This window comes from Pseudopipra pipra, chromosome 1, assembly GCF_036250125.1.
Source record: "Pseudopipra pipra isolate bDixPip1 chromosome 1, bDixPip1.hap1, whole genome shotgun sequence".
NCBI classification, from domain to species: Eukaryota; Metazoa; Chordata; class Aves; order Passeriformes; family Pipridae; genus Pseudopipra; species Pseudopipra pipra.
Window position 1 is genome coordinate 129,524,222 of NC_087549.1, and position 19,369 is coordinate 129,543,590.

At 36.5% G+C, this 19,369-nt stretch overlaps 1 protein-coding gene across 4 annotated transcripts in view; it reads right to left on the reverse strand.

The window, feature by feature from the left end:
* GLCCI1 (glucocorticoid induced 1) overlaps positions 1–19,369 on the reverse strand; it is a 52,181-nt gene that overhangs the window by 2,736 nt on the left and 30,076 nt on the right. The window contains exons 4-7 of one of the 4 annotated variants that reach the window (XM_064676560.1): positions 14,528–14,641; positions 12,483–12,635; positions 5,748–5,958; positions 22–142 (exon numbers count right to left, since the gene is read on the reverse strand). In XM_064676560.1, coding sequence (XP_064532630.1) covers positions 22–142; positions 5,748–5,958; positions 12,483–12,635; positions 14,528–14,641 — 599 coding nt within the window. Of the gene's footprint in view, positions 1–21; positions 143–5,747; positions 5,959–12,482; positions 12,636–14,527; positions 14,645–19,369 lie in introns of all 4 variants that reach the window. The other 3 variants (XM_064676551.1, XM_064676581.1, XM_064676570.1) reach the window with 3 other exon arrangements.

Genomic DNA, 19,369 nt, shown 5'->3' on the forward strand with positions numbered 1-19,369 from the left:
GATATAAAAGGCATTACTTACGACATTTCCTCAAAGACCTTCACTCGCTCACATCCCTCTGGGGGCTCTCGTTTGAACATGTAGCTGTTGTTTGGTTTGGGAGATGAGGCATACTTGGGCAACGGTGAGCTACTCCCACTGTCTGAAAATTTAAAGCAGTTATATTACTAGAGATTGAGAGTGCTTTTTAATTAAATTCGATTTCCAAACAAGATGCCTTTTTTCACAATTTAGCCACTACGCCGGCTTGCTTCTACCACAACGCTTCCTTTATTGCAGGCTATTTCTAACACCCTTGTATAGTACATTTCTTCTGAATAACAGCTTCAGTGCAGGAGTAATCTATCATATAACAACACGTAACAGGAGGATATTTTTATCCAGAACACTGCAATCAGAACAAAGCAGAGCTGTGATCCTGGAAACAAATACATTCTTTATTACGTAGCTCAAAACCCATAAATGAACAGGGTAATATGCATAATACATGCAGAAGAATTATGAGTGGTAATGATAATATAACTTCTCACTGTATAAACAGTGTTACTGAAAATGTGTGCATACAACATGTATCTTATTTTAAAATAATACTTTACTGGAATATTGACCTCATTAGTCTCATGAATAGTTCAGAAGTTGCAAAGAAATAAAGTATGTTCATAACACAGGTACTGATACCTCATCATTACAATGCCCTACCTTACTTGCTTCATATTGTGAAGCTGTTTTAATATCCAAAATAAAACTTCTACAGTTTAGTTCTCTCATCACTACTAGCTATATGATACAGGTATACTTCATATATCTAGCCATCTGTGTATAATTTAAGACAAAGTTAGATAACTTAGGACAAAAGGTAAGGGGCAGATATATTTGTACTCAGAAAACATCAGAGAGAAAGCTCAAGTCTGATGAAGCACAAAAGTTTGAAATATTAAGACTATGAAAGGGCTCACTTTAAACAGTCATGCTGACAACACGATAGTCGATGCATTAAGGAAACAAATTAGGTACAAAAATATTCATAGAAAAATAGCTTTCTGCAGTAGCTTCTACCTTTTCAAAGAACAACATCTATCTCAGGCTAGTACTAGTGGTTCCCTATTCCCTGCTTGGGATTACAATGAAAAAAATGAAATAGCAAAATTAAAGTGGATCTCCCAACTTACTAACACACTTTAACTGGAGAGAAATAGCTGCTCTTGCTTTAGGTCCTTTTGAGTCTTTCCACCAATCTGGGGTACCTTACCATTTTTAACTCAGTTTATGTTTACTTTGCTGTTGTGCATGCGTATTTTGCCTTTTCAGCAACAGTGGAAAACCAACCCAAGCTTCAAGAACTATGATCTAGCTTCACTGAAGTGTACAAAGTTGTCTTTAACAGCTTGCAAAAAGTAGCTCCATAAACTTTCGTATTACCATGACTTAAATACAAAGACTAATCTTTAGACATGTTAAAACATTTCTGCTTCCTCTTACAAGAAACAAATCAACTCAAACATCACACTCCCCTTTGAAGATTTACTATGAAAGATATGAGAAGGAAAAAAAAACCAAAACAACCAAACTGAAGTGAACCTCAGCAGTATATTGATTATTCAGCTCTTTCCTGCCATAGAGTGAATACAGAACTTCCATTTACAGAATTTTCAGTGTTAACTATGAAGGCAGAAAACACTTAAGAGATGATACAGATATTTGCCAAGTTGGGAGCATGATCGTCCTGTTGGCATCTTTTCACTGTTGGCCCACACAGCTCATTCCAAACACAGAAATCATTAACAGAACCCAGACAGTTTGTTTCCTCCTTCTAATATTTAAAATTGAAGATCCAAGTTTCTATTTAAAAAATCTGAGACATAAAATGCACTACTGTTCATTCCACCAAATAGTGGAAAACCGTGGCAGCACATCCAAAGGAAGAATCAAACAGAATTCAAAGTTAAGTCAGTTCTTGGAAGATTCAGTCTTGTCTACTAGCCAGTTCAGTTTTCAATCAAGGTTTTCGTTTAGTTAGCCCTGTCTGGCTGAAACTTTCTATACAAGACAGCTGCTAAACAACTCTCTCTCTTTACCCTCTGTGCTTTTAAAGTTTGCGAAGCTGTTAGACTTTCATTTTGACCGAACGCGTCGCATGCCACTATTCAAAACACACGTGTGGTTGTCAGGAGGCTCACACGTCCACACTGCCTGTTGGTCCAGCACCTACAGCAGCAGTGCAAGAGCAGAAGGGCACTGGGAACACAGGCCTCGAGTTGAAGTGGCAAGAGGTGGAATTCACAGCTTAACCCAGCCTCCACTTGTGTATCCTGTAAGCTCTTAAGTGCTAAACTGTCACGTTATTAATCCTTAATGACACTGCAAATAAATGCATGTTGTCAAAGTGTTTTACGTGCAGGTTTGTTACTCTCTGTGGCCCCATGGCCGAGCCCTCAGCCTGGGCTGTGTCTGCGCCTCGTGGCTCCCGTCAGCAGGGGGTGCCCTGCGGGCGTGTTCCATGCCCCCCATCCCACCCCATCCCGCTGACAATGATTGAACATTAACAGATGGAACCTTTAACGGAAGTTTTGTTACCACAAACACACAGCAGACAATATGGAGCCCTATCACGTGGAATTTCTAAACATAAATATTTTAAACGGATATACTCTTATCTAGAAAAGGTTTTAAGATTGTCATTAAAACACTAAAAATACTGTATTAACCAGAACACTTAATACCCGTAATTATAGCCTGCATATTTTAGAACAACTAAAAAAGAATCTGTAAAACATTTTTTTAAATGACAAAACTTTAAGGAAACAAGAAACTTTGCCAGCGAGCACACTGGGATTTGTTTTACTAGGTTCAAAAGTACCTTTGCTTTTTAAGACTACTCTAAGACTTAACTAACAATCTTAATTTAAAAAACTATGAATCAGATGCCCAGAATTTAACAAGTATCTTCAGGTCATCTTCATGAATGTGTTGCTTGTAAGAGTCCACTAGCAACAGTGAGAATACACAGTGCACCTAAAATGCACACAAAAGCACCTAAACCGAAAGCCCTAAAAAACAGGTCATACTATATATTTTTGTACAAAAAAGCTCCTCCAAATTTCATCCTCTTATAACTTTGGATGCTTTGAACTTTACCTCTGCCACAGCTGCTGAGCATGCTACGCAGCACTCTGAATTATAATCTCATGGACCAGAACACCATAAAACAGATCTAGTGAAACCAGTAGCTTTAATACAAAATCATACAGCCAGGTGCCATTGAAATACCTTCTCTCGTCTAATCAATACTGTTCAGTATCACTGCTCCATTCAGAACAATACTGTCTGAAAATTAACTTTCACTTTCTTTTGAAAAACTCAGTAATTTTGCAGCTTCTTGCACAAAAGGTAAACCCAACAGCTGATACGGTCGGAAGGGCAGCTGTGAGGGCCTCAGGCCAAAACACCACTTTGCACAAGAAATAAAAGATGCTTTAGGAATGTAAAGCAGTGCTATGTCTGCACAGAGCACTGGCTCCTCTCACTGCTCATGTCTTTCAGTTAAACTACTAACCTTCCTCTCCCATTCAGCAAAACACCCAGAAGCATTATTAGCACTGATAATTTTATTTTTTAATGGTAGTGTCAAGTTATTCTCATAGAAAGGAAAAAAAAAATCTTGGGGTTGAAACATCTACATTTGGTTACACAACAGCAAACTCACTACAGTTTTATCCCAGCATCACAAAACCCTTTAAAACGAAGGTCTGAAAACCTTCACGAGTTTTGGTCTTATAAAGCAGTTAATATTCACAACAAATGTAATAAAATGTCTCGAAATTTGCTGTTCCCATATAATTTCTACCTATATGCCTCATTTATCTGTAATTTAACTATTTTGAAGATAACATTCTTATTCAGAACAACTGGCCTTCAGGATCTTGACGACTTGAGAAAGGCATCTTTCTGACTACACTTTTATAAGCTCTGAACAAATTACTTTCTCTCAGAAAACCACACCATGTTTTCCTAATTTTTACCTTGCCTTTAAAGACCTAAGTTGTGATGAGCAGTTCAAGCTTTTATCTTTCATGTGTATGAAAGATAAAATTTTAAACTAATTTAAAAATGCCATTATCATGACTTTACAAAGCTGGCTGTTTATCACTGTCACCTACACACTACTACTAGAGCAGACTTTTGATACAGGCCCAGCATTAAAGCCACCCTTAAAACTGAAATCCACAAAGAAGTAACTACTCATAAATTTTACTCCAGTTAGCTGTTCAAAAAATCCAAGACAGGAGATAAAAACCCTTGAAAAGCATTAAGAAGGTTAGATGCACTATTTCAAACTGTCTTCACTTGCTACAGCTGACAGTGTACCACTAAAAATTTCTATTATTGTGATAACAGAGTACTAACCACAAAAGAAATTTTTCATTTCCTCACTTTTTAACTTTTATTTGTTACCAGGACATATAGGAACCAATGTACCTATCAAGATAGATTTTTGTGTGCTAATACTTCAGTGGATGCCTCTATAGTGATTTGGTCTTGACAACACATTAAAATTCACATGTGTAGTATAAGACATGTGTAGGGTGAGGGGAGCTAATATCACTGTTATTTTTGGAGCACGGCCAACTATCATGTTGATCTAAGACTTTTACTTTAATGTGGTTAACTTACACATTTGTACACACCCACCCTCAACTCAAGATTTGGGTAGATGGATTTGTTTTCATTTTGTCTTTTTAAATCCAAGACAGGAAAATACCACTTTTCATAAACCAAGAAAAGCTAGTATTTCTCCTGACTTCCCCAATCTTATTGACAAATTCCTTTAAGAATTATTCAACAGATAGCATTTACAAAAAAGTTTACCCTCACTTACAGCCTCAAAATACTGTTGTCTTTAATTCATTTGTAAATCTATGCTAAATCTTAAAATTTTTCATTTCCTCTGTGAAACTTACTACTCTTAGCTTGCATGTTTTACCCAAATTCTGCATCCTCCAAACTAAAGTCCATGTTTCAGCTAGCTGACCAGAAGCACAAGGGTAATTTCATTAGTAAACAGTTGTCAAACAAACCCAGTCTTTTTACACCGGTGCCTCTATTTTCACACTACATGTTCTGTCAGTAACTCTTAATTACTGGAACACCAGTTGTACTCCCTCTATAAAACCAAAGAACATTTTACAGACTTCAAAAAACAGCACAGCATATTGACATATAAACACATAAATTATTCAGAGTTTCTGAGTTGTTATGCAACATACATAGAGAAGTAATTATTCTCCATCAGGTTGTTCAAACTCATATCTGAGCTTCTCACCAAATAGCTTCAAGTGGAATGTAAGAGTTCAGAAGCAGAGTATTTTCAAAAGCAGTCCAAAACTTCATCACCATTTTGAACAGCAAGTAACTCACCCACGATGAATATACAGTCTACCACAAATCTTCTTGAAACCTTTTTTAAACATAAACATGTTACAGTCTGAATTCTTCACATTAGAATCTTCATAAATAGTTAACTGTTTGCTGTGCTCCTCTGACGTATTTATGGAAGATGTTTGTGAAGTTCCACAAACAAGAGGGAAAAAGATATGTAAACAAACAAAACCAATTTTAAGGTAAATCCTCAATCCCTCCACAGCCATCAAACAGAAACAAAAACTGATGTAATGAGTAAAATGAAGGTAGTTGTAAAAGCAGGACATCACATGCCTCCCACAGATAAAGGCAGGCCATTCTACTCTCACCTTTATCACGGTCATAGAGTAAATCTTCCGTTGAACAAGGACTCCCATCCTGAGATTCAGGAGGGCAAAAGGGAGAGACACATGGTGAGTGACTGCTGCAGCTGCTGCTGCGCTCCTGGACAGACGGAGTCTGAGTGTCAATGCTTCGTGTACTACTACTACGATAGTGAGCAGGTAATGGGGCCCTTCGACCATCAGGGATATCCAAAGGCTGCAAGAGAAACGAAGCAATGCAGGTTACAGAGAAAAGATCAAACTCATAAGCAATGTCAGCCAGTAGCACTCGTAAATGAAGGCCTTTAAGAACAAGAAGCCATTTTTCAAAGAACAGGAAGACTTTACACAAGAAAATAACGCAGTGTGCAATGGACACAACATACATTAATTATGCTGAATTCTGGGACAACGTGCACATGTTCCAAGGCAACTACATCTTCTTAACACAAAGTTAACACCAAAATGCACTTCAACACAGGCTAGTATTATGTTTTTACGTTGTTTCTGATAATTTAAAAAGTCAAACCTCACCAACAAATGCCTCTAATTATACTTAGTTATACAATTTTCAATAAAAAGGTCACTGTTATTCTAAAAGAAAAACAAGTACCCCGACAGAGAACACATTTGGATAAAAGGAAACAGTAGAAAATGTCAAATACAATGACATACTATTGCCATGACAACTAACTGAAATACAACTATAAAAGAAACCATCCATGTTTTGCTAGTAAGTCATAATTCTCTAGCACAGCCCTACGTTCCATCCTTTACTTCTACAGATGATGCACACACAGGTTTATAACAAGGTTCTCAACCTCTGTCTTGAACCTAAGCTAGTAAGCTCTGCCTGCCCATATCAGCATAGCTGGCACTGGCCAGAGTGATATTGCATCCCATTCTGCAATATACTGCGTAGACATGTTCACAGCAGCAGATTGGCACGCTCTACTTACTTGTCCTTCCTAGTGGAAAATTAGTTTTTATAATGCAGACAGTGCTGCTTTAAATGTAAGAAATCAAATGGGAATTATAGTTTTGCTTAGAAGTGAAAGGGAAAAAATGCCTGCAAGATTTAAACATAATTTTTATCCTCACTTCAGTGAGGATTGTGACCAAGCCACAGAGAACAGCTTAAATGTTCTAGCTACAAAAAATTAATGTCTTTTTCTTTCTCACTTCAAGCGAACATTTTTATTTTATTGCCTTCCTCTTCCCCATATATTCCAAAACCATTACAGCTTGTTCCAGAGCCTAAAATTCAACCCCACACTTTTGCCAGCAACAAGGACATGAAACCTATTGGCCAAGTATCGCATTCTCCCCTTTTCAGCAAGTCTATCCAGAAAACTACCACATATTAAACAAAAAGGCAGACATAGCAGAGCAGGAAGATCATTTTCCTCTTATGAGCCTTCCAGTTAATACCATTTCATATTTCAATTAAGAGCAAAGAAACACACCATAAAGAGAACATTACAGTTCCTACATCAAATGGTGTAAAGTTTGGGCACAGCTGTGTGGTCTGTTCCAACAGCTCAGTTCACATTGCAAATGCGTTACAACATGACTACATGTTGCTATTCCCATCACCCCCAACAGGCCACGACTCATTTAATGCACAAGAAAGACCTGAAGCATTGTATCATTTGTTACACGACAGAAGAGAGGTAAAAAAACTGAAGCAAGAAGAACTGAAGAAAGAAATTAGTCTTATAATTATCATAACAAAAATACAAACCTGCTATGCAGAACAGCATTTTTATTTCTGTCTCTGCCACAAAAATTTTGTGAGATGTCAGAAAATCAACTGGATTTTTCTGGATGCCCACTTTATATAGGTCTTATTTGTAAAAGTCTTCTATGTTCACAGATGCAGAAGGAAACTATGGGAGCTGCAACTTAAACTTCAAAAAATGGGATGAAGTATCCTATGTTACCTAAAGAGCCACAGTATAGAACCCTGATGGATTTGTGTTTCTCCATCCATAAAGTGTATATAATATCTTTCTTCTCATAGAAGTGAGGTAAAAAAAAGAGAACAAAATTTCACACACTCTCCTATTATACAGAAGCAAAACCTCAGAAATTTAGATTTCTGATTTCAAAGCAAAGCTTAACAGTAAGCATGAGGACACGAATCTAATAAGGAGAAAAATTTGCTCATGAAGGGCAAATACTATGCTCTACGTAACAGGTAAAGCAAGGATTCCAGGCAGGGGGAAAAACAAAAAGTAAGTGATCCCATAATTAAAGGCTTTAGGATAACACAGATGTTCTTCCACACCTGGATGAACAATGTAATCTTAGGTAGTCAGGAAGCATATCCCAAATCACATATTTCAATCTCCCCTCAATTAAAGCCTGAGATACAAAAATACTCCATATTTTTAGACATGTATCTAAATATACATGCAATTGTCATTCTTTCCAAATACAGTAACTTTTAAGGCATAGAAAATGCCAGTGAGTATTTCAGATTACTGTGTTTTTGTATTTATTTTTCCCTTAATACTGAATCAAAGTTTTGAGAAGTGCAAAAATCTCCATGAAAATACCAACTAGAAGTATTTTGCTTGTTAAAAAACTGTATGTATTAAACCAAATCAACATAAAAAACCACTTTCAAAGTTAATTTCCATGAGTCATGCCCAAACTATTGTAAAACTGAAGTTCTCACAACCTTACAACATCAGAAATAGGGTAACTCTTTGGTGCAGCTGCTATTAGTTTCCATAATGCCCAATGCATGGAAAACAATTAGAAATTTCTGCATTCTGCTGGTTTTGAGAGTTTTTTTGCAAGAATGTCTAGTCATGTACTAACCTTATGCCAAATGCATTCTGACAGGACACCTGTCAGCCCCTACAGGACAGTGTGTTCTTGGACACAATTACATACTGCTCTCATCTCCCTGCAAAGGTATGGAAATGCTCCATCTGACAACAACATGTATTTCTGAATACACTGTTAATATTCACCACCTTGTTGTCAGTATAAATGTTTTTGCTGGAAAAAAAAAAACAAGAACACCCAACTTAGGAGGAACATCGGGAATGCTATAAGGATACACCACTGGAAGCCTTAAAAAAAAAAATCTGCTCCTCACAAGCTGTACATCTATTTTGGACACAACTTCTTGAGAACAAAGCATTCAATGCTTTTGATTTTAAAACCTTCTCCTTTGGAACACAAAGGCGGACACAGGAAAGTGCTTCTTCCTACTGGCATCAATGAAGCCATCAATGCACTAGATGAGGTTGCAAGTGCAAAAACCATAATGCATCCTGGGAAGGCACCCTTGGAAAAAACTCAGACTTCTCAGATGAAGGCTATGAAGATTTAAGTAAAGCTTCTCTGCATCTGTGAAAATTAGGAAAAGTCCTTTTATTACAGGATTAAGTTTTCTGATCAGTTCATAAAACCATCTTGCTATCTCTTTCCAGAAGCATTAGAAAGCAAACAAGGAAAACAGTAATCATTTTATTTCTGTTGTGTGACAGTCCATCAAAATTGCCTCATTTCTAGTTATTTCTGTACACTTGAAAGATAACTCCAGTACTATGTTTTTCCTAATAGGAGACCTATGAGCCCATGTTCTGCTACAGGGCACTTTCCATGATTTTCATAAGGTATTCTGTAAGAGGGAACATCTCTTATCCCCCAATTCCTACATTAAGGGAAATAAGTCCATCATCTTATTCTACCACAATCTATAGTGTTTGTGTTGTGGAGTCACAATGGGTTAGAGAACAAAAGCCTGCCACAACTTCACAAAGAGCTAATTCCATATTACAAGTATGGTGGGAACAGAGACACACCATCACAGTTTTTCAGTGTTAATCAGGAAACTACAAAAAAGGAAGGAAAATATATCCAAGAATTTTGAATAAATGCATTAGAACATGAATTAAAAGTTTATTAATAAATTTAAAAGAAAGATGATTAAGAAGTCACTCAATGAAGTCAACTTAGTTTTATGAAAGCAAAAAGAGAACATCTTTAGCTAACTAAGCAAGATGAATTATCTGAAAAAATATACACATAGCATAGCTAAACTGCAAAGACTAAAATATTTTTAATATTTTGGCCACTTACAATGCAATCCCTCTAAACTTTTCAAATGGATCTATACATTTTTAAAGTAGGATTACAAAAATTCGAGTCAGCAAAAGGGAAAATAAAGTATGTAATGTCATGCCCTACAAAACTAAAAACAAATCTAAAAAATAAAATTAAATTGATTTGCGTATCTGAAGATGAAGCAAGAATGAAACTAGGAGAAAAGTTTCATTGGTTATCTATTTGAACTGGGAGCTAAATTCAAAAAGTAATTCAAGTAATATCTATAAAAATATCTTTGAAACTGCTTTAACCTTATATTTGTCCTATATATCACCTGATTTCAATATATATGAATTAAGAAACAGCTTGTTAGAAAAAAGAAAATTGTAAATTTATACTGAAGAGAGACCAACAGAAAAAAAATTCAAGAACATTAAAGTAAAATTTTAAAAATTAACAAAGTTAAAATGCATTTTATTTTACTTGGGACAACCCAAACGTGGTTATCGAAATGAAAGAAATCACAAAGCTACTAATGTAGTAACTAAATTTGAAAATAGTGAATAAAAATTGAAAATTGGGTACTGAGCTGCAACTAAACTAAAGATATTATTCCTTCTCAGTGGTTTTAGCAGGTTTTGTGTTATTCCTCATATCTCTCCTGGCAAGTGAATACAGATTCATATTAGGGCACAAAGTGTTTCTGTAGCTGGATAGATCAAATCATATGAAAATTAAGGTTTGAACATGCACTGTTAGAACTGTGAAGTAAATGTGGAAACAGGCTAAAAGAAACCAGTTGAAAATATAGATGCACATCCATTACAAGTGAGTCTATAGAATGATCTATCCTTCACACATCACCCAAAGCAATCAACTACCTTTGATTGCTCTTTTAAAATAGTTTCTAAAAATACAGAACACTACAGCAAGAAAGAATGGCAGAAAACAAAGAAAAATTAATTGTTTCTCTAGCAGTGAAACTAATGAAATTTGGTTTCCTATGGTTTATCTTTTGTTCAGTAATTCCTAACCTTTAACCTAGCTACCCAACTTCCCCAGGCTAAAACACAGCTAAACTGTTGCATTAGGAGAAAGTTCACTGGCAGTAAGATTAAGTAAATTATGATCTTGTTATGATCCTCCATAAGCAAACTGAGACCTAGTAATCTCAAAGACAGCACTAGGAGTCCCACTTTAGGTCCCACACGACCAGACTTTACAGAAATTAACAGTTACATAGCAGGAAACAACCCTCTGCCCACAAAGATGGACTTGACTTCAAGGGCAATGTCTGATTTATGACTTTCTTTTGTGTCTGAAAACTCTTGCCAGCTAAATGTTTGGAGGAAGGGTTCACTATTGCCTTGGTTTTGTAAACTGCTGAGCACCTCTGGCCCAAATCCAACAATGCACTTAAGTATGTGCTTAACTGTTTTGCTGGATCAGAGACAGTACATTCAGTAACACAGGAGAGCTCTGCATCCCAAGCAATAAGCTGTTAAAAACCAAGGACAACATTTACAAAGATGATCTGTCTGATAAATAAATGAAATATCCTCTCACTATAGGATATTACAACCCTAGCCATAGCAACATCAATGGTTCCACTGCAATACATACATTTTAATTCCCTCTTTGAAGATGGTGCAACAAGGTTTATTGATTTGGGCTTACTGTTTCAGTTTTCACATCTGATTTTTTTTTCCTTATTCCCCTGTTATAATACACACCTCTTCTAAAGGAATAAGACATCCATAGGAAAGTAAACACCATAATACTTCTACTACTACAATATTTCAATCTTAAGACTGGTTTGCCCACACAAGTAAGACTCTGGAGAAGCCAAAATTACTCCAAAACTTTTTAAGTTTACTACCAAAATGAAGAACTACAAATATCAGGTTTTAGAATCTTAAACTTCTGATTAAAGTTTTATAGCTTGACTCATATTTATAGCTTGACTCATGAATTGCTATTACATGACCATTCATGAGAAAAGCACCTACACTTTGGAGAAGATTAGAAAAACAGTGGAGTAGTTTATTCCACAGCAGAAAATTTTCATTGGCTATTTAGGAAACCATGGCTGTAAACCAAGTATTTCACATTTAAAGTGCCATCAAAGAACTAAGATCCTTAATGACAACTCCAATGCTCTAATGCAAAGCTGCCTCATTTGTTAGTATTTCCCATGCAGAGCACTCCCACAGGTTTCATGGAAGTAAAATGGTCCACATTCAGTTTATGGGGAAAAAAAGCATTAAACAAAAAAAGGAGAGCATAGCACAGCAAACTTACATCTTTCTCAAGAAAAAGAATGCAAAAAGAAGCAAATACAATAATCTTCTGGTCTCTAATTATTTATTACTGCAGGTTGAAGTATCCGAATTTTCAAGCACTTGCACTTTGCACAAAAACTTTCAAGTTCTCCACAGAAAGGGCACTCTAAACAAAGTATGTTTGGGCAGAAGCCCTTTAAAAATAAAACAGAAAAACCAAAAAAAAACCCCACCATGCTAAAACATTGAAACAAAGTTTTCAAACAAACATTTCTTTGAAGAAAATTATTTGTAATTTCAGCCAAAAGGAAAGTTTCTCACGAGGAAGGTTTTCCATGTGTTTATAGATTACAAAGAAAAAACCACCATAAACATGTTACTATAAGCTTACCTTGGATACTTCTTCTTTTCCACTGTTCTCCTTAATGAATACTTTTTCCAGTTCAGGACTTATTCCTTCTACATTACACGGCACACGTGACACAGTTGATTTTGGCACTGAAATGTTTGACAGTGGCACAGGGACTGATCTGGAAATACAAGCCTAGAAGGTAGAAATCAATATGATTTGAAAATGGAATAAAGACAGAAGTCTGAGACCAATGATAAAAACATCAGTAAGAAACTGTGTATTAATTTTGCCATCTAGAAGATCACCTTCACTTGGCGAATTCAAATAAAAACAAATGCCTGTATAAATCTAAATCCAATAAAATCACTTCTACTTAACTCATAGTAGTATTCTATAATCAAAGCATTCTACTACTTCACTTATCAGTAAGTAGACATATATATGTACTTCCCAGATGCACAGACTATGGAATACACCACAGGGGAATGGAGAGCATGTGGAGCACTGATGCTGATGTTTTAACACGATCAAAAGGCATTTCATAACACTGCTAAAGCGTAACAACTCAACTGAAATATTCACTTAATGCACTTTTATTCTCTTTTGGTTGGCTTTAGCAAACGAAAAACAAAACATTCATTCATTAGCTTATAGCTTTTCAGAACTTTATGTCAAAGGTTGTAAGAGAAATCATCCTGAATTTAAGAATCAATCACATAAATAAATACAAATATGGCTTTCAGAAAAGACTGTTGGAGCGGAGCTCTGTTACCAACAGAAAACATTCCCAGGAGTGCACACACATCAACCTTGAAAGCTTCACCTTGGCGGCAGCTACACTGACAGCCGTGAACAGCGCTCGCTTGTCACTGTATTCTCCTCTTGCTCACAGAATCACAAGATGCTTAAGACAAAATGTAAAAATTTTTTCTGAGTTCTTATCAAGTGAACCTTGCACAATGTGCAGCTCCAAAGGTGATCTGCAAGCGTTCTTTGACTCTGACAAAACACTACCTGCAGGACAGCTTCATCAGAGAACACCTTGAGAAATCAAAATGTTGCACAAGCAATGACAAAGTAAGTTCCAAGTACTAAGGAATGCCATGAAGAAACATACGTCCTAGGTGGATTTCAATCCAAAGACTGTTTGTACTGTGACTATAATAGCACAGGTACTTGCCACAGCTTACTTTGAAATGTAAAGCAAACCCTTTCCTGTGCAAAATGTAGTAGAATCCCTTATTATAAAGGCATAAAAGGTTCAGGAAGAATATCGAATTGCTATATGTCTTCATCCCAAGATCAGGTTTTAACTACAAAATTTTATCCAAACAGAAGAAGGACCATAAAGGATCAGCCATCACAGCTCAACCACTCCTTTATAAAACACAAGGTAGTTAAAAAGGTAGTCAGGAAGTAGGAAATACCAGGACAGAACCAACATTTCAGGTGTTCAAACAGGGGCCTGTTACTAACACGGTCCAATTTAAGGATCCAACAGGTGAAATTTAATCAGGCTCAGATGTCTGCACTGTCAAATGAGCCATGATTAAATGCTTTCTACAAGTGGCTTAAGATTCATGAAGTCATTGACTGAATCTTGCTTGAGCTTTGGAACTGTAATTGGGTTTCAGTTTTGCTGGCAGGTTGTAATGACTACAGCAAACACTGCATTGGGCATTGCACCCTGCTTTGTTACCCTCTTTATTTTCTATTTTTACTTTTTAACTAGTCTAGAAGAAATTAGGCTGCAAAATTGACAGGCCAATACCTTCCAGAGGAGTAGATACTTCTAAAAGCATACCACAAAAATCAGTCTTGAAAGCAAGTACATACTGCTGGAAGCACAGCCTTATCTGGTCACGCTCAGAATTCTTACAGCATCATAATACATTTCAGTTGCTATCCTGCTGCAACGCTCCTTTTTTTAATTATATGACGACCATCAGATAAACTTCAGCGAAGATATGGTAGCATCAGATTGTTAAGCATTTTTGTGTGCCACACAAGAGCACAAACAGAAGACAGATGGGAAGGCTCAGCAGGCCATTCTCCCAACCCTGATAAGGCAGGAGGCTACTTACCTGAGTCTGACTGATTGCTATATGGTTGCCATGGAGAGGTGACTGACGTTCTTTCTCTTTATTGTGACGGCTACTCTGCTTACTGCGCTGAAGCTGCTGCCTCAGTTTGGCAATCTGCTGGAAAGAAGTTCAGGTGAAGTGAGAATGAGTTACCGAATGGGTAACTGCTCAAATCTTCACATAGAAAATGAATCATAGACATTTTAATTCTCTTTGGAGGATTTTATACGCATATAGGATTGCCTTTCCTTGAAGTATGAGCATTAAAGCTTCTTTATGCTTATCAGATACTTTCTCCAAAGTATCTGCCCTATTCATCAACCTGAATACACCAACAGGCTGAGTTTAATTACTGAATTTTCCCATTTACACACAAGGACTGCAATAGTTGATGCAAACAAAAGCAGTAAGAATGACAATTTGTAGCAATTTCTGACCTATAACTGGTTTAAGCTGGGGACTTTGAAGCCTGCAGTTTAATTTATTTGATCTTAAACCAAACCAAAGTTTTTCAATAGTAATTCATCATAAAAGCAAAGCGCCTTCACAAACAACTGACAATCAAAATGCATTACTCATCTTAGAGACCTTATTTAATACATTTAATAGCATTTCCCTGCAGGCTAAATTATCACAGATTCCTTGAGACAGACAGAATTATCTTTTCTGCTGTCTGCTGCAAAGATGTCTAATCAAAAGTTACATATTTTAAATGTCAAATACAACTAAAGACATTATCCATTTGACCTCCTCCCTAACAAGAAACCAAAGAATTTCATTTGGGGATTCCTCCACTTACTTATTCCTCCTGGGAAATTTCTACATGAAAGCAAGCATTTACCTCTATAAACATTGTCTCAGAAGTTTAGACTGTGTAAATTCACATAACAGGTACAGACTCTTCCTTAAAACTGGATAATTTTTTCCCTTTGGGCTCAAATCCCACTGTTCCTCAGGCTCAGCACACTGGAATAAAAGGCCACATATAGCCCCATTTCATTTTGAACTCAGAAAGAGATACAATTTTTAAAAACCTGAAGGGCAAGTAAGGAGAATGAATGCACATGGAATTCATATGTCAAAGAACTTCTTCAGCTGGAAACTAACCTCTCTTTCTGAGTGACAGCTTACAAGTACACACACTGTGTGGTTAATTCGAAGTAGTTAAATGTATCACTAGTACTCTTGCAAAGCAACTCTGTGGTACAGAATCACTTCATGTCACTCTTCAAGTGTTAGAGATGACAGTGTGGTTTGGATGGAGCTTTGCTCCAGGCCGTGGAATTTTCCTTGTGATGCTTCTGGTAGCACTCACTAAAGAACAATCTACCTTCGAGGCTTCATATCACCTCTTGCCACAGCTCATTACCCATATTCAGAGAACTGCTACTCAGAAATGGCTGAAAACTTTCATCTTTCAACAACAGACAAACAGTTCAGACTTCTAAAAGGGTCTGCGTATAAAACGCATCAAGAAAAACAGAGTTCTAATACAACTGAGTTACTAACACAGATGAGCTACATTTAGAGAACTGGGTCATAATCTCTTGATGAAGGGTGCAACTCAAGCACCATGTTGGAAGAAATTTTGCAGTCTGAAGAGATATTTCATCTCTAAAAAAATAAATTTGTCCAGCGCTTCCCCATTCTCCCTGTAGGAGTACCAGCCACTATGAAACCTAACTCCATAGATGAAAAACCAAGCAGGTAAGTATACATACATCTACAAATATTTATGTCTTACATTGGAATGTTGGAGAATGGAGAGAACCTGGAAATAATCTTCATCTTCCCCTTTAAAAATTTAAAAACAGAAGAGAAAAATGATGTCCAGATCAGAAGACAGCTGTGGATAGAGATGGCTGGCTACAATAATAACCAGAAAGCATAGGGAGTGCTGTATATAAATCTTTCACTTCTACTGTGTCTCCTTGATGCTGAATACTTCCTCCTAGTAAAAAGTTAAATGCACCGTTTTCTTTAATTTAAATGAAATCTGGTTTCTGGGCTTTCCCTAGGAGCACACTATTCATAAAAACTACCTACACAATTCCACCTCAGAGATCTGGCTGACTGATTTCTGTCACAAATAGCTTGCAAATCTTTGAGAACATAGCCTCTCACTGTACAATTCAGATAGTGAAAGCACTAAATGGAAGAGTGTTGATAGGCTGGTATGTCTCTAGGCTAGCCAAAGCCTTGAAGCTCTGATAATGTGAAAGGAATCATGGATCCCTGCAATTTAAGGTTCTCTCAGCCACCTCAAGACTATGTATATTTTGGCAGACAGTAGGTTCTTGACAGTAACAGACAGAAAGAGTCATCCGGAAGAAACAGAAAGATGAAAAATTGTTGAAGAATTTGACTGTATCTGGAACTGATATGATCACTTAAGCCAAACATGCAATGCAGAGAAGAAACAGATATGCCTTTTCAGAACATATGTCCTTAACCCTGAACTTGAAGGACCATGGATGTCCATAATGTGGTAGTTACCACTGGACAAAAAATGAGAAAGTAAAGATGGGCATATAAATTTCTTATTTATGCTCTGGACATGGGAGACAGAGGCTTGCCAGTACAGGCAACCAGCAAGCAGGCAGTGCCGCCGAGTATAGGAAATCCTCTAAACTAAATTATGCTCCATCTCTTCATCAAGGGGAGTTCACGGTGAATCCGCCACTTGCTAAAGATAACCCTGAAATTGCAATAGCTTTTTTCTTCTACAAGACTACCTTTTAATTGCTGATTATTCTCTGTCTCAAACTGAAATAAAGCCACTACTACTAACAGGAAGAGGTGCAGTAACAACACGCTCCATTTTCACAGAGCAGCTAAAACAGAAAGGGCTTGGGACACCACTTCCTTCACACACCCAAGTCCTGACCATGAATGTGACTGGGGCATACACAATAATATTCAGGAACACACGTAAATCAGCACAAAAGATTTGTATCCTAAAGCATCCACTCGACAAAGACATCAAAGCCTTACACATATGTGCATTTAGGTCCATAAAGTATTACAAGTATTTTAGTATACCAATTCAAATGGTCAGCCTTTCTTCTTCCAGCAACCATTCTCTGCAATGTTGCTCATGCATCAGAAAGACTCTCTTCTTCACCTACTTCAAAGTAATTTATAAAAAAACCCCAAGAACAAAAATCCCCAAGAAAACACAAAGATTAGTGCATCTTATCAGAAATAAACCTACACAAAGTCATTCAGGGCACAAACTTTCAGTTCAGCTTTGATGGTTTACTGTCATACAGCAAAAGATAAGATGACCATCACAGATTATTAAAAAAACAAGTTAGGAAAAAACCCTATAAATATATTTTTTGCTTGCTGAATATTTTTACAACTCAAAGTGTACTTGAAATAAATACGAATTTTGTCTATGCCACTTGTAATATGCATGCAATAAAATATAACTAATGGCAAAAACCTGAGAAATAACCAAATTACCTTGGTTCTTTACAACACTGGGATAATCTGAATATCCTGGTAATTCTTCCCTTTTGAAGGGACCTAGATGCAGACTATTAATATAAAGGAACATGTCACTCTCCAAATGCTCATTAATATTTACCAGTCAACAGGCTGTTGATTTCTCCAGGTCAGGCTACACAACATGGTAACTTCCTACTGCTGAACAAACCATGAACCCCTTGTTAATGAGTGAGCTCCATCTCATTCATTAGCCATTTGTTAATAAACAAGTTAAGAGTAGGTCAAAGAGCAAAACAAGCATTAGAAATTCACTCTAAACCTTTGAATACAATCTTTCAATTGGTATATGAAAGCACATAAGGCATGCAAGCTCTCATATTGAATTCTCTTTTATTCCCACATCCTTTTCAAGTACTCTGTTGGAGCAGAAGGGACCTTCCAATGGGGGGCTGCTGGTGTCCATGTAACAGGTACAGCACACAGAGCTGCTTAAGGGAAGTGAAATATCAACTGTCTGAAATATGTCTTTAAAAACCTATACAGAGCAAAAACTACTTGTTTTAAATAGTGGGTTTTTCCCAGTTCTGGGTAAATTCCAGTTCAGGGTAAGCTGTATCTAAAATTGTCCCTGAACAACTTCAAAGAATTTCAAACTAACTCTTCAGGTTGCAAGGGGAAAAAAATACCAGCAGTTCAAACCACTACTTGGTTTGTATCCAGTACAAAGACTTGAGAGCAATCTCTATCTCCAGGTCAAGATGTGTATCTATTAAAATAATGTTAAAGCAGTTTGGCATTATTTTACGCGAGTTAACTCAAGGCTTCGTAAAATCAAACAGTTCACCCTTTAGAATAAACAAATTTTTAAAAAGTAGATTTTGTCAAGAAATTATTAAAAATGTACACTCTATCATTACAAAGTTCATAGTGACAGCAGGGGACATTTAAATTTTTAATAGACCCACTACAGGAAAGCAAACAGTGTCTATTTCAGTGCTAGACAGATTCGATCCTAACACATACCTATTTCAATCAAGGGCAAAATAAGCTTCACTACACAAAGTGAAATTCCTTTTTTAAATGGTAATACAGAATTCATTTTCTTGCTTGGGATCTTAAGTCTATACCACACCCACTTTTAGTTTTTATAACGCAGACCTTTTTCAAAGAGCTAACCAGTTGTATTAAACAAATCTATTTGATTGTAACAGTACTCAAACTAACCAAGGAAAAATATGTTTTTAAACTTAATAGCATTTTATCTTATTTTATCAAAATCAATTAAAATTCTGTGTACAAGTGTTTGGCTAGTTTATGTCAGGAATGTAATAAAAAATACATGCTAAAAATCACTCCATTAATTGCTGAAGCAAGAAAACATGAATCCAA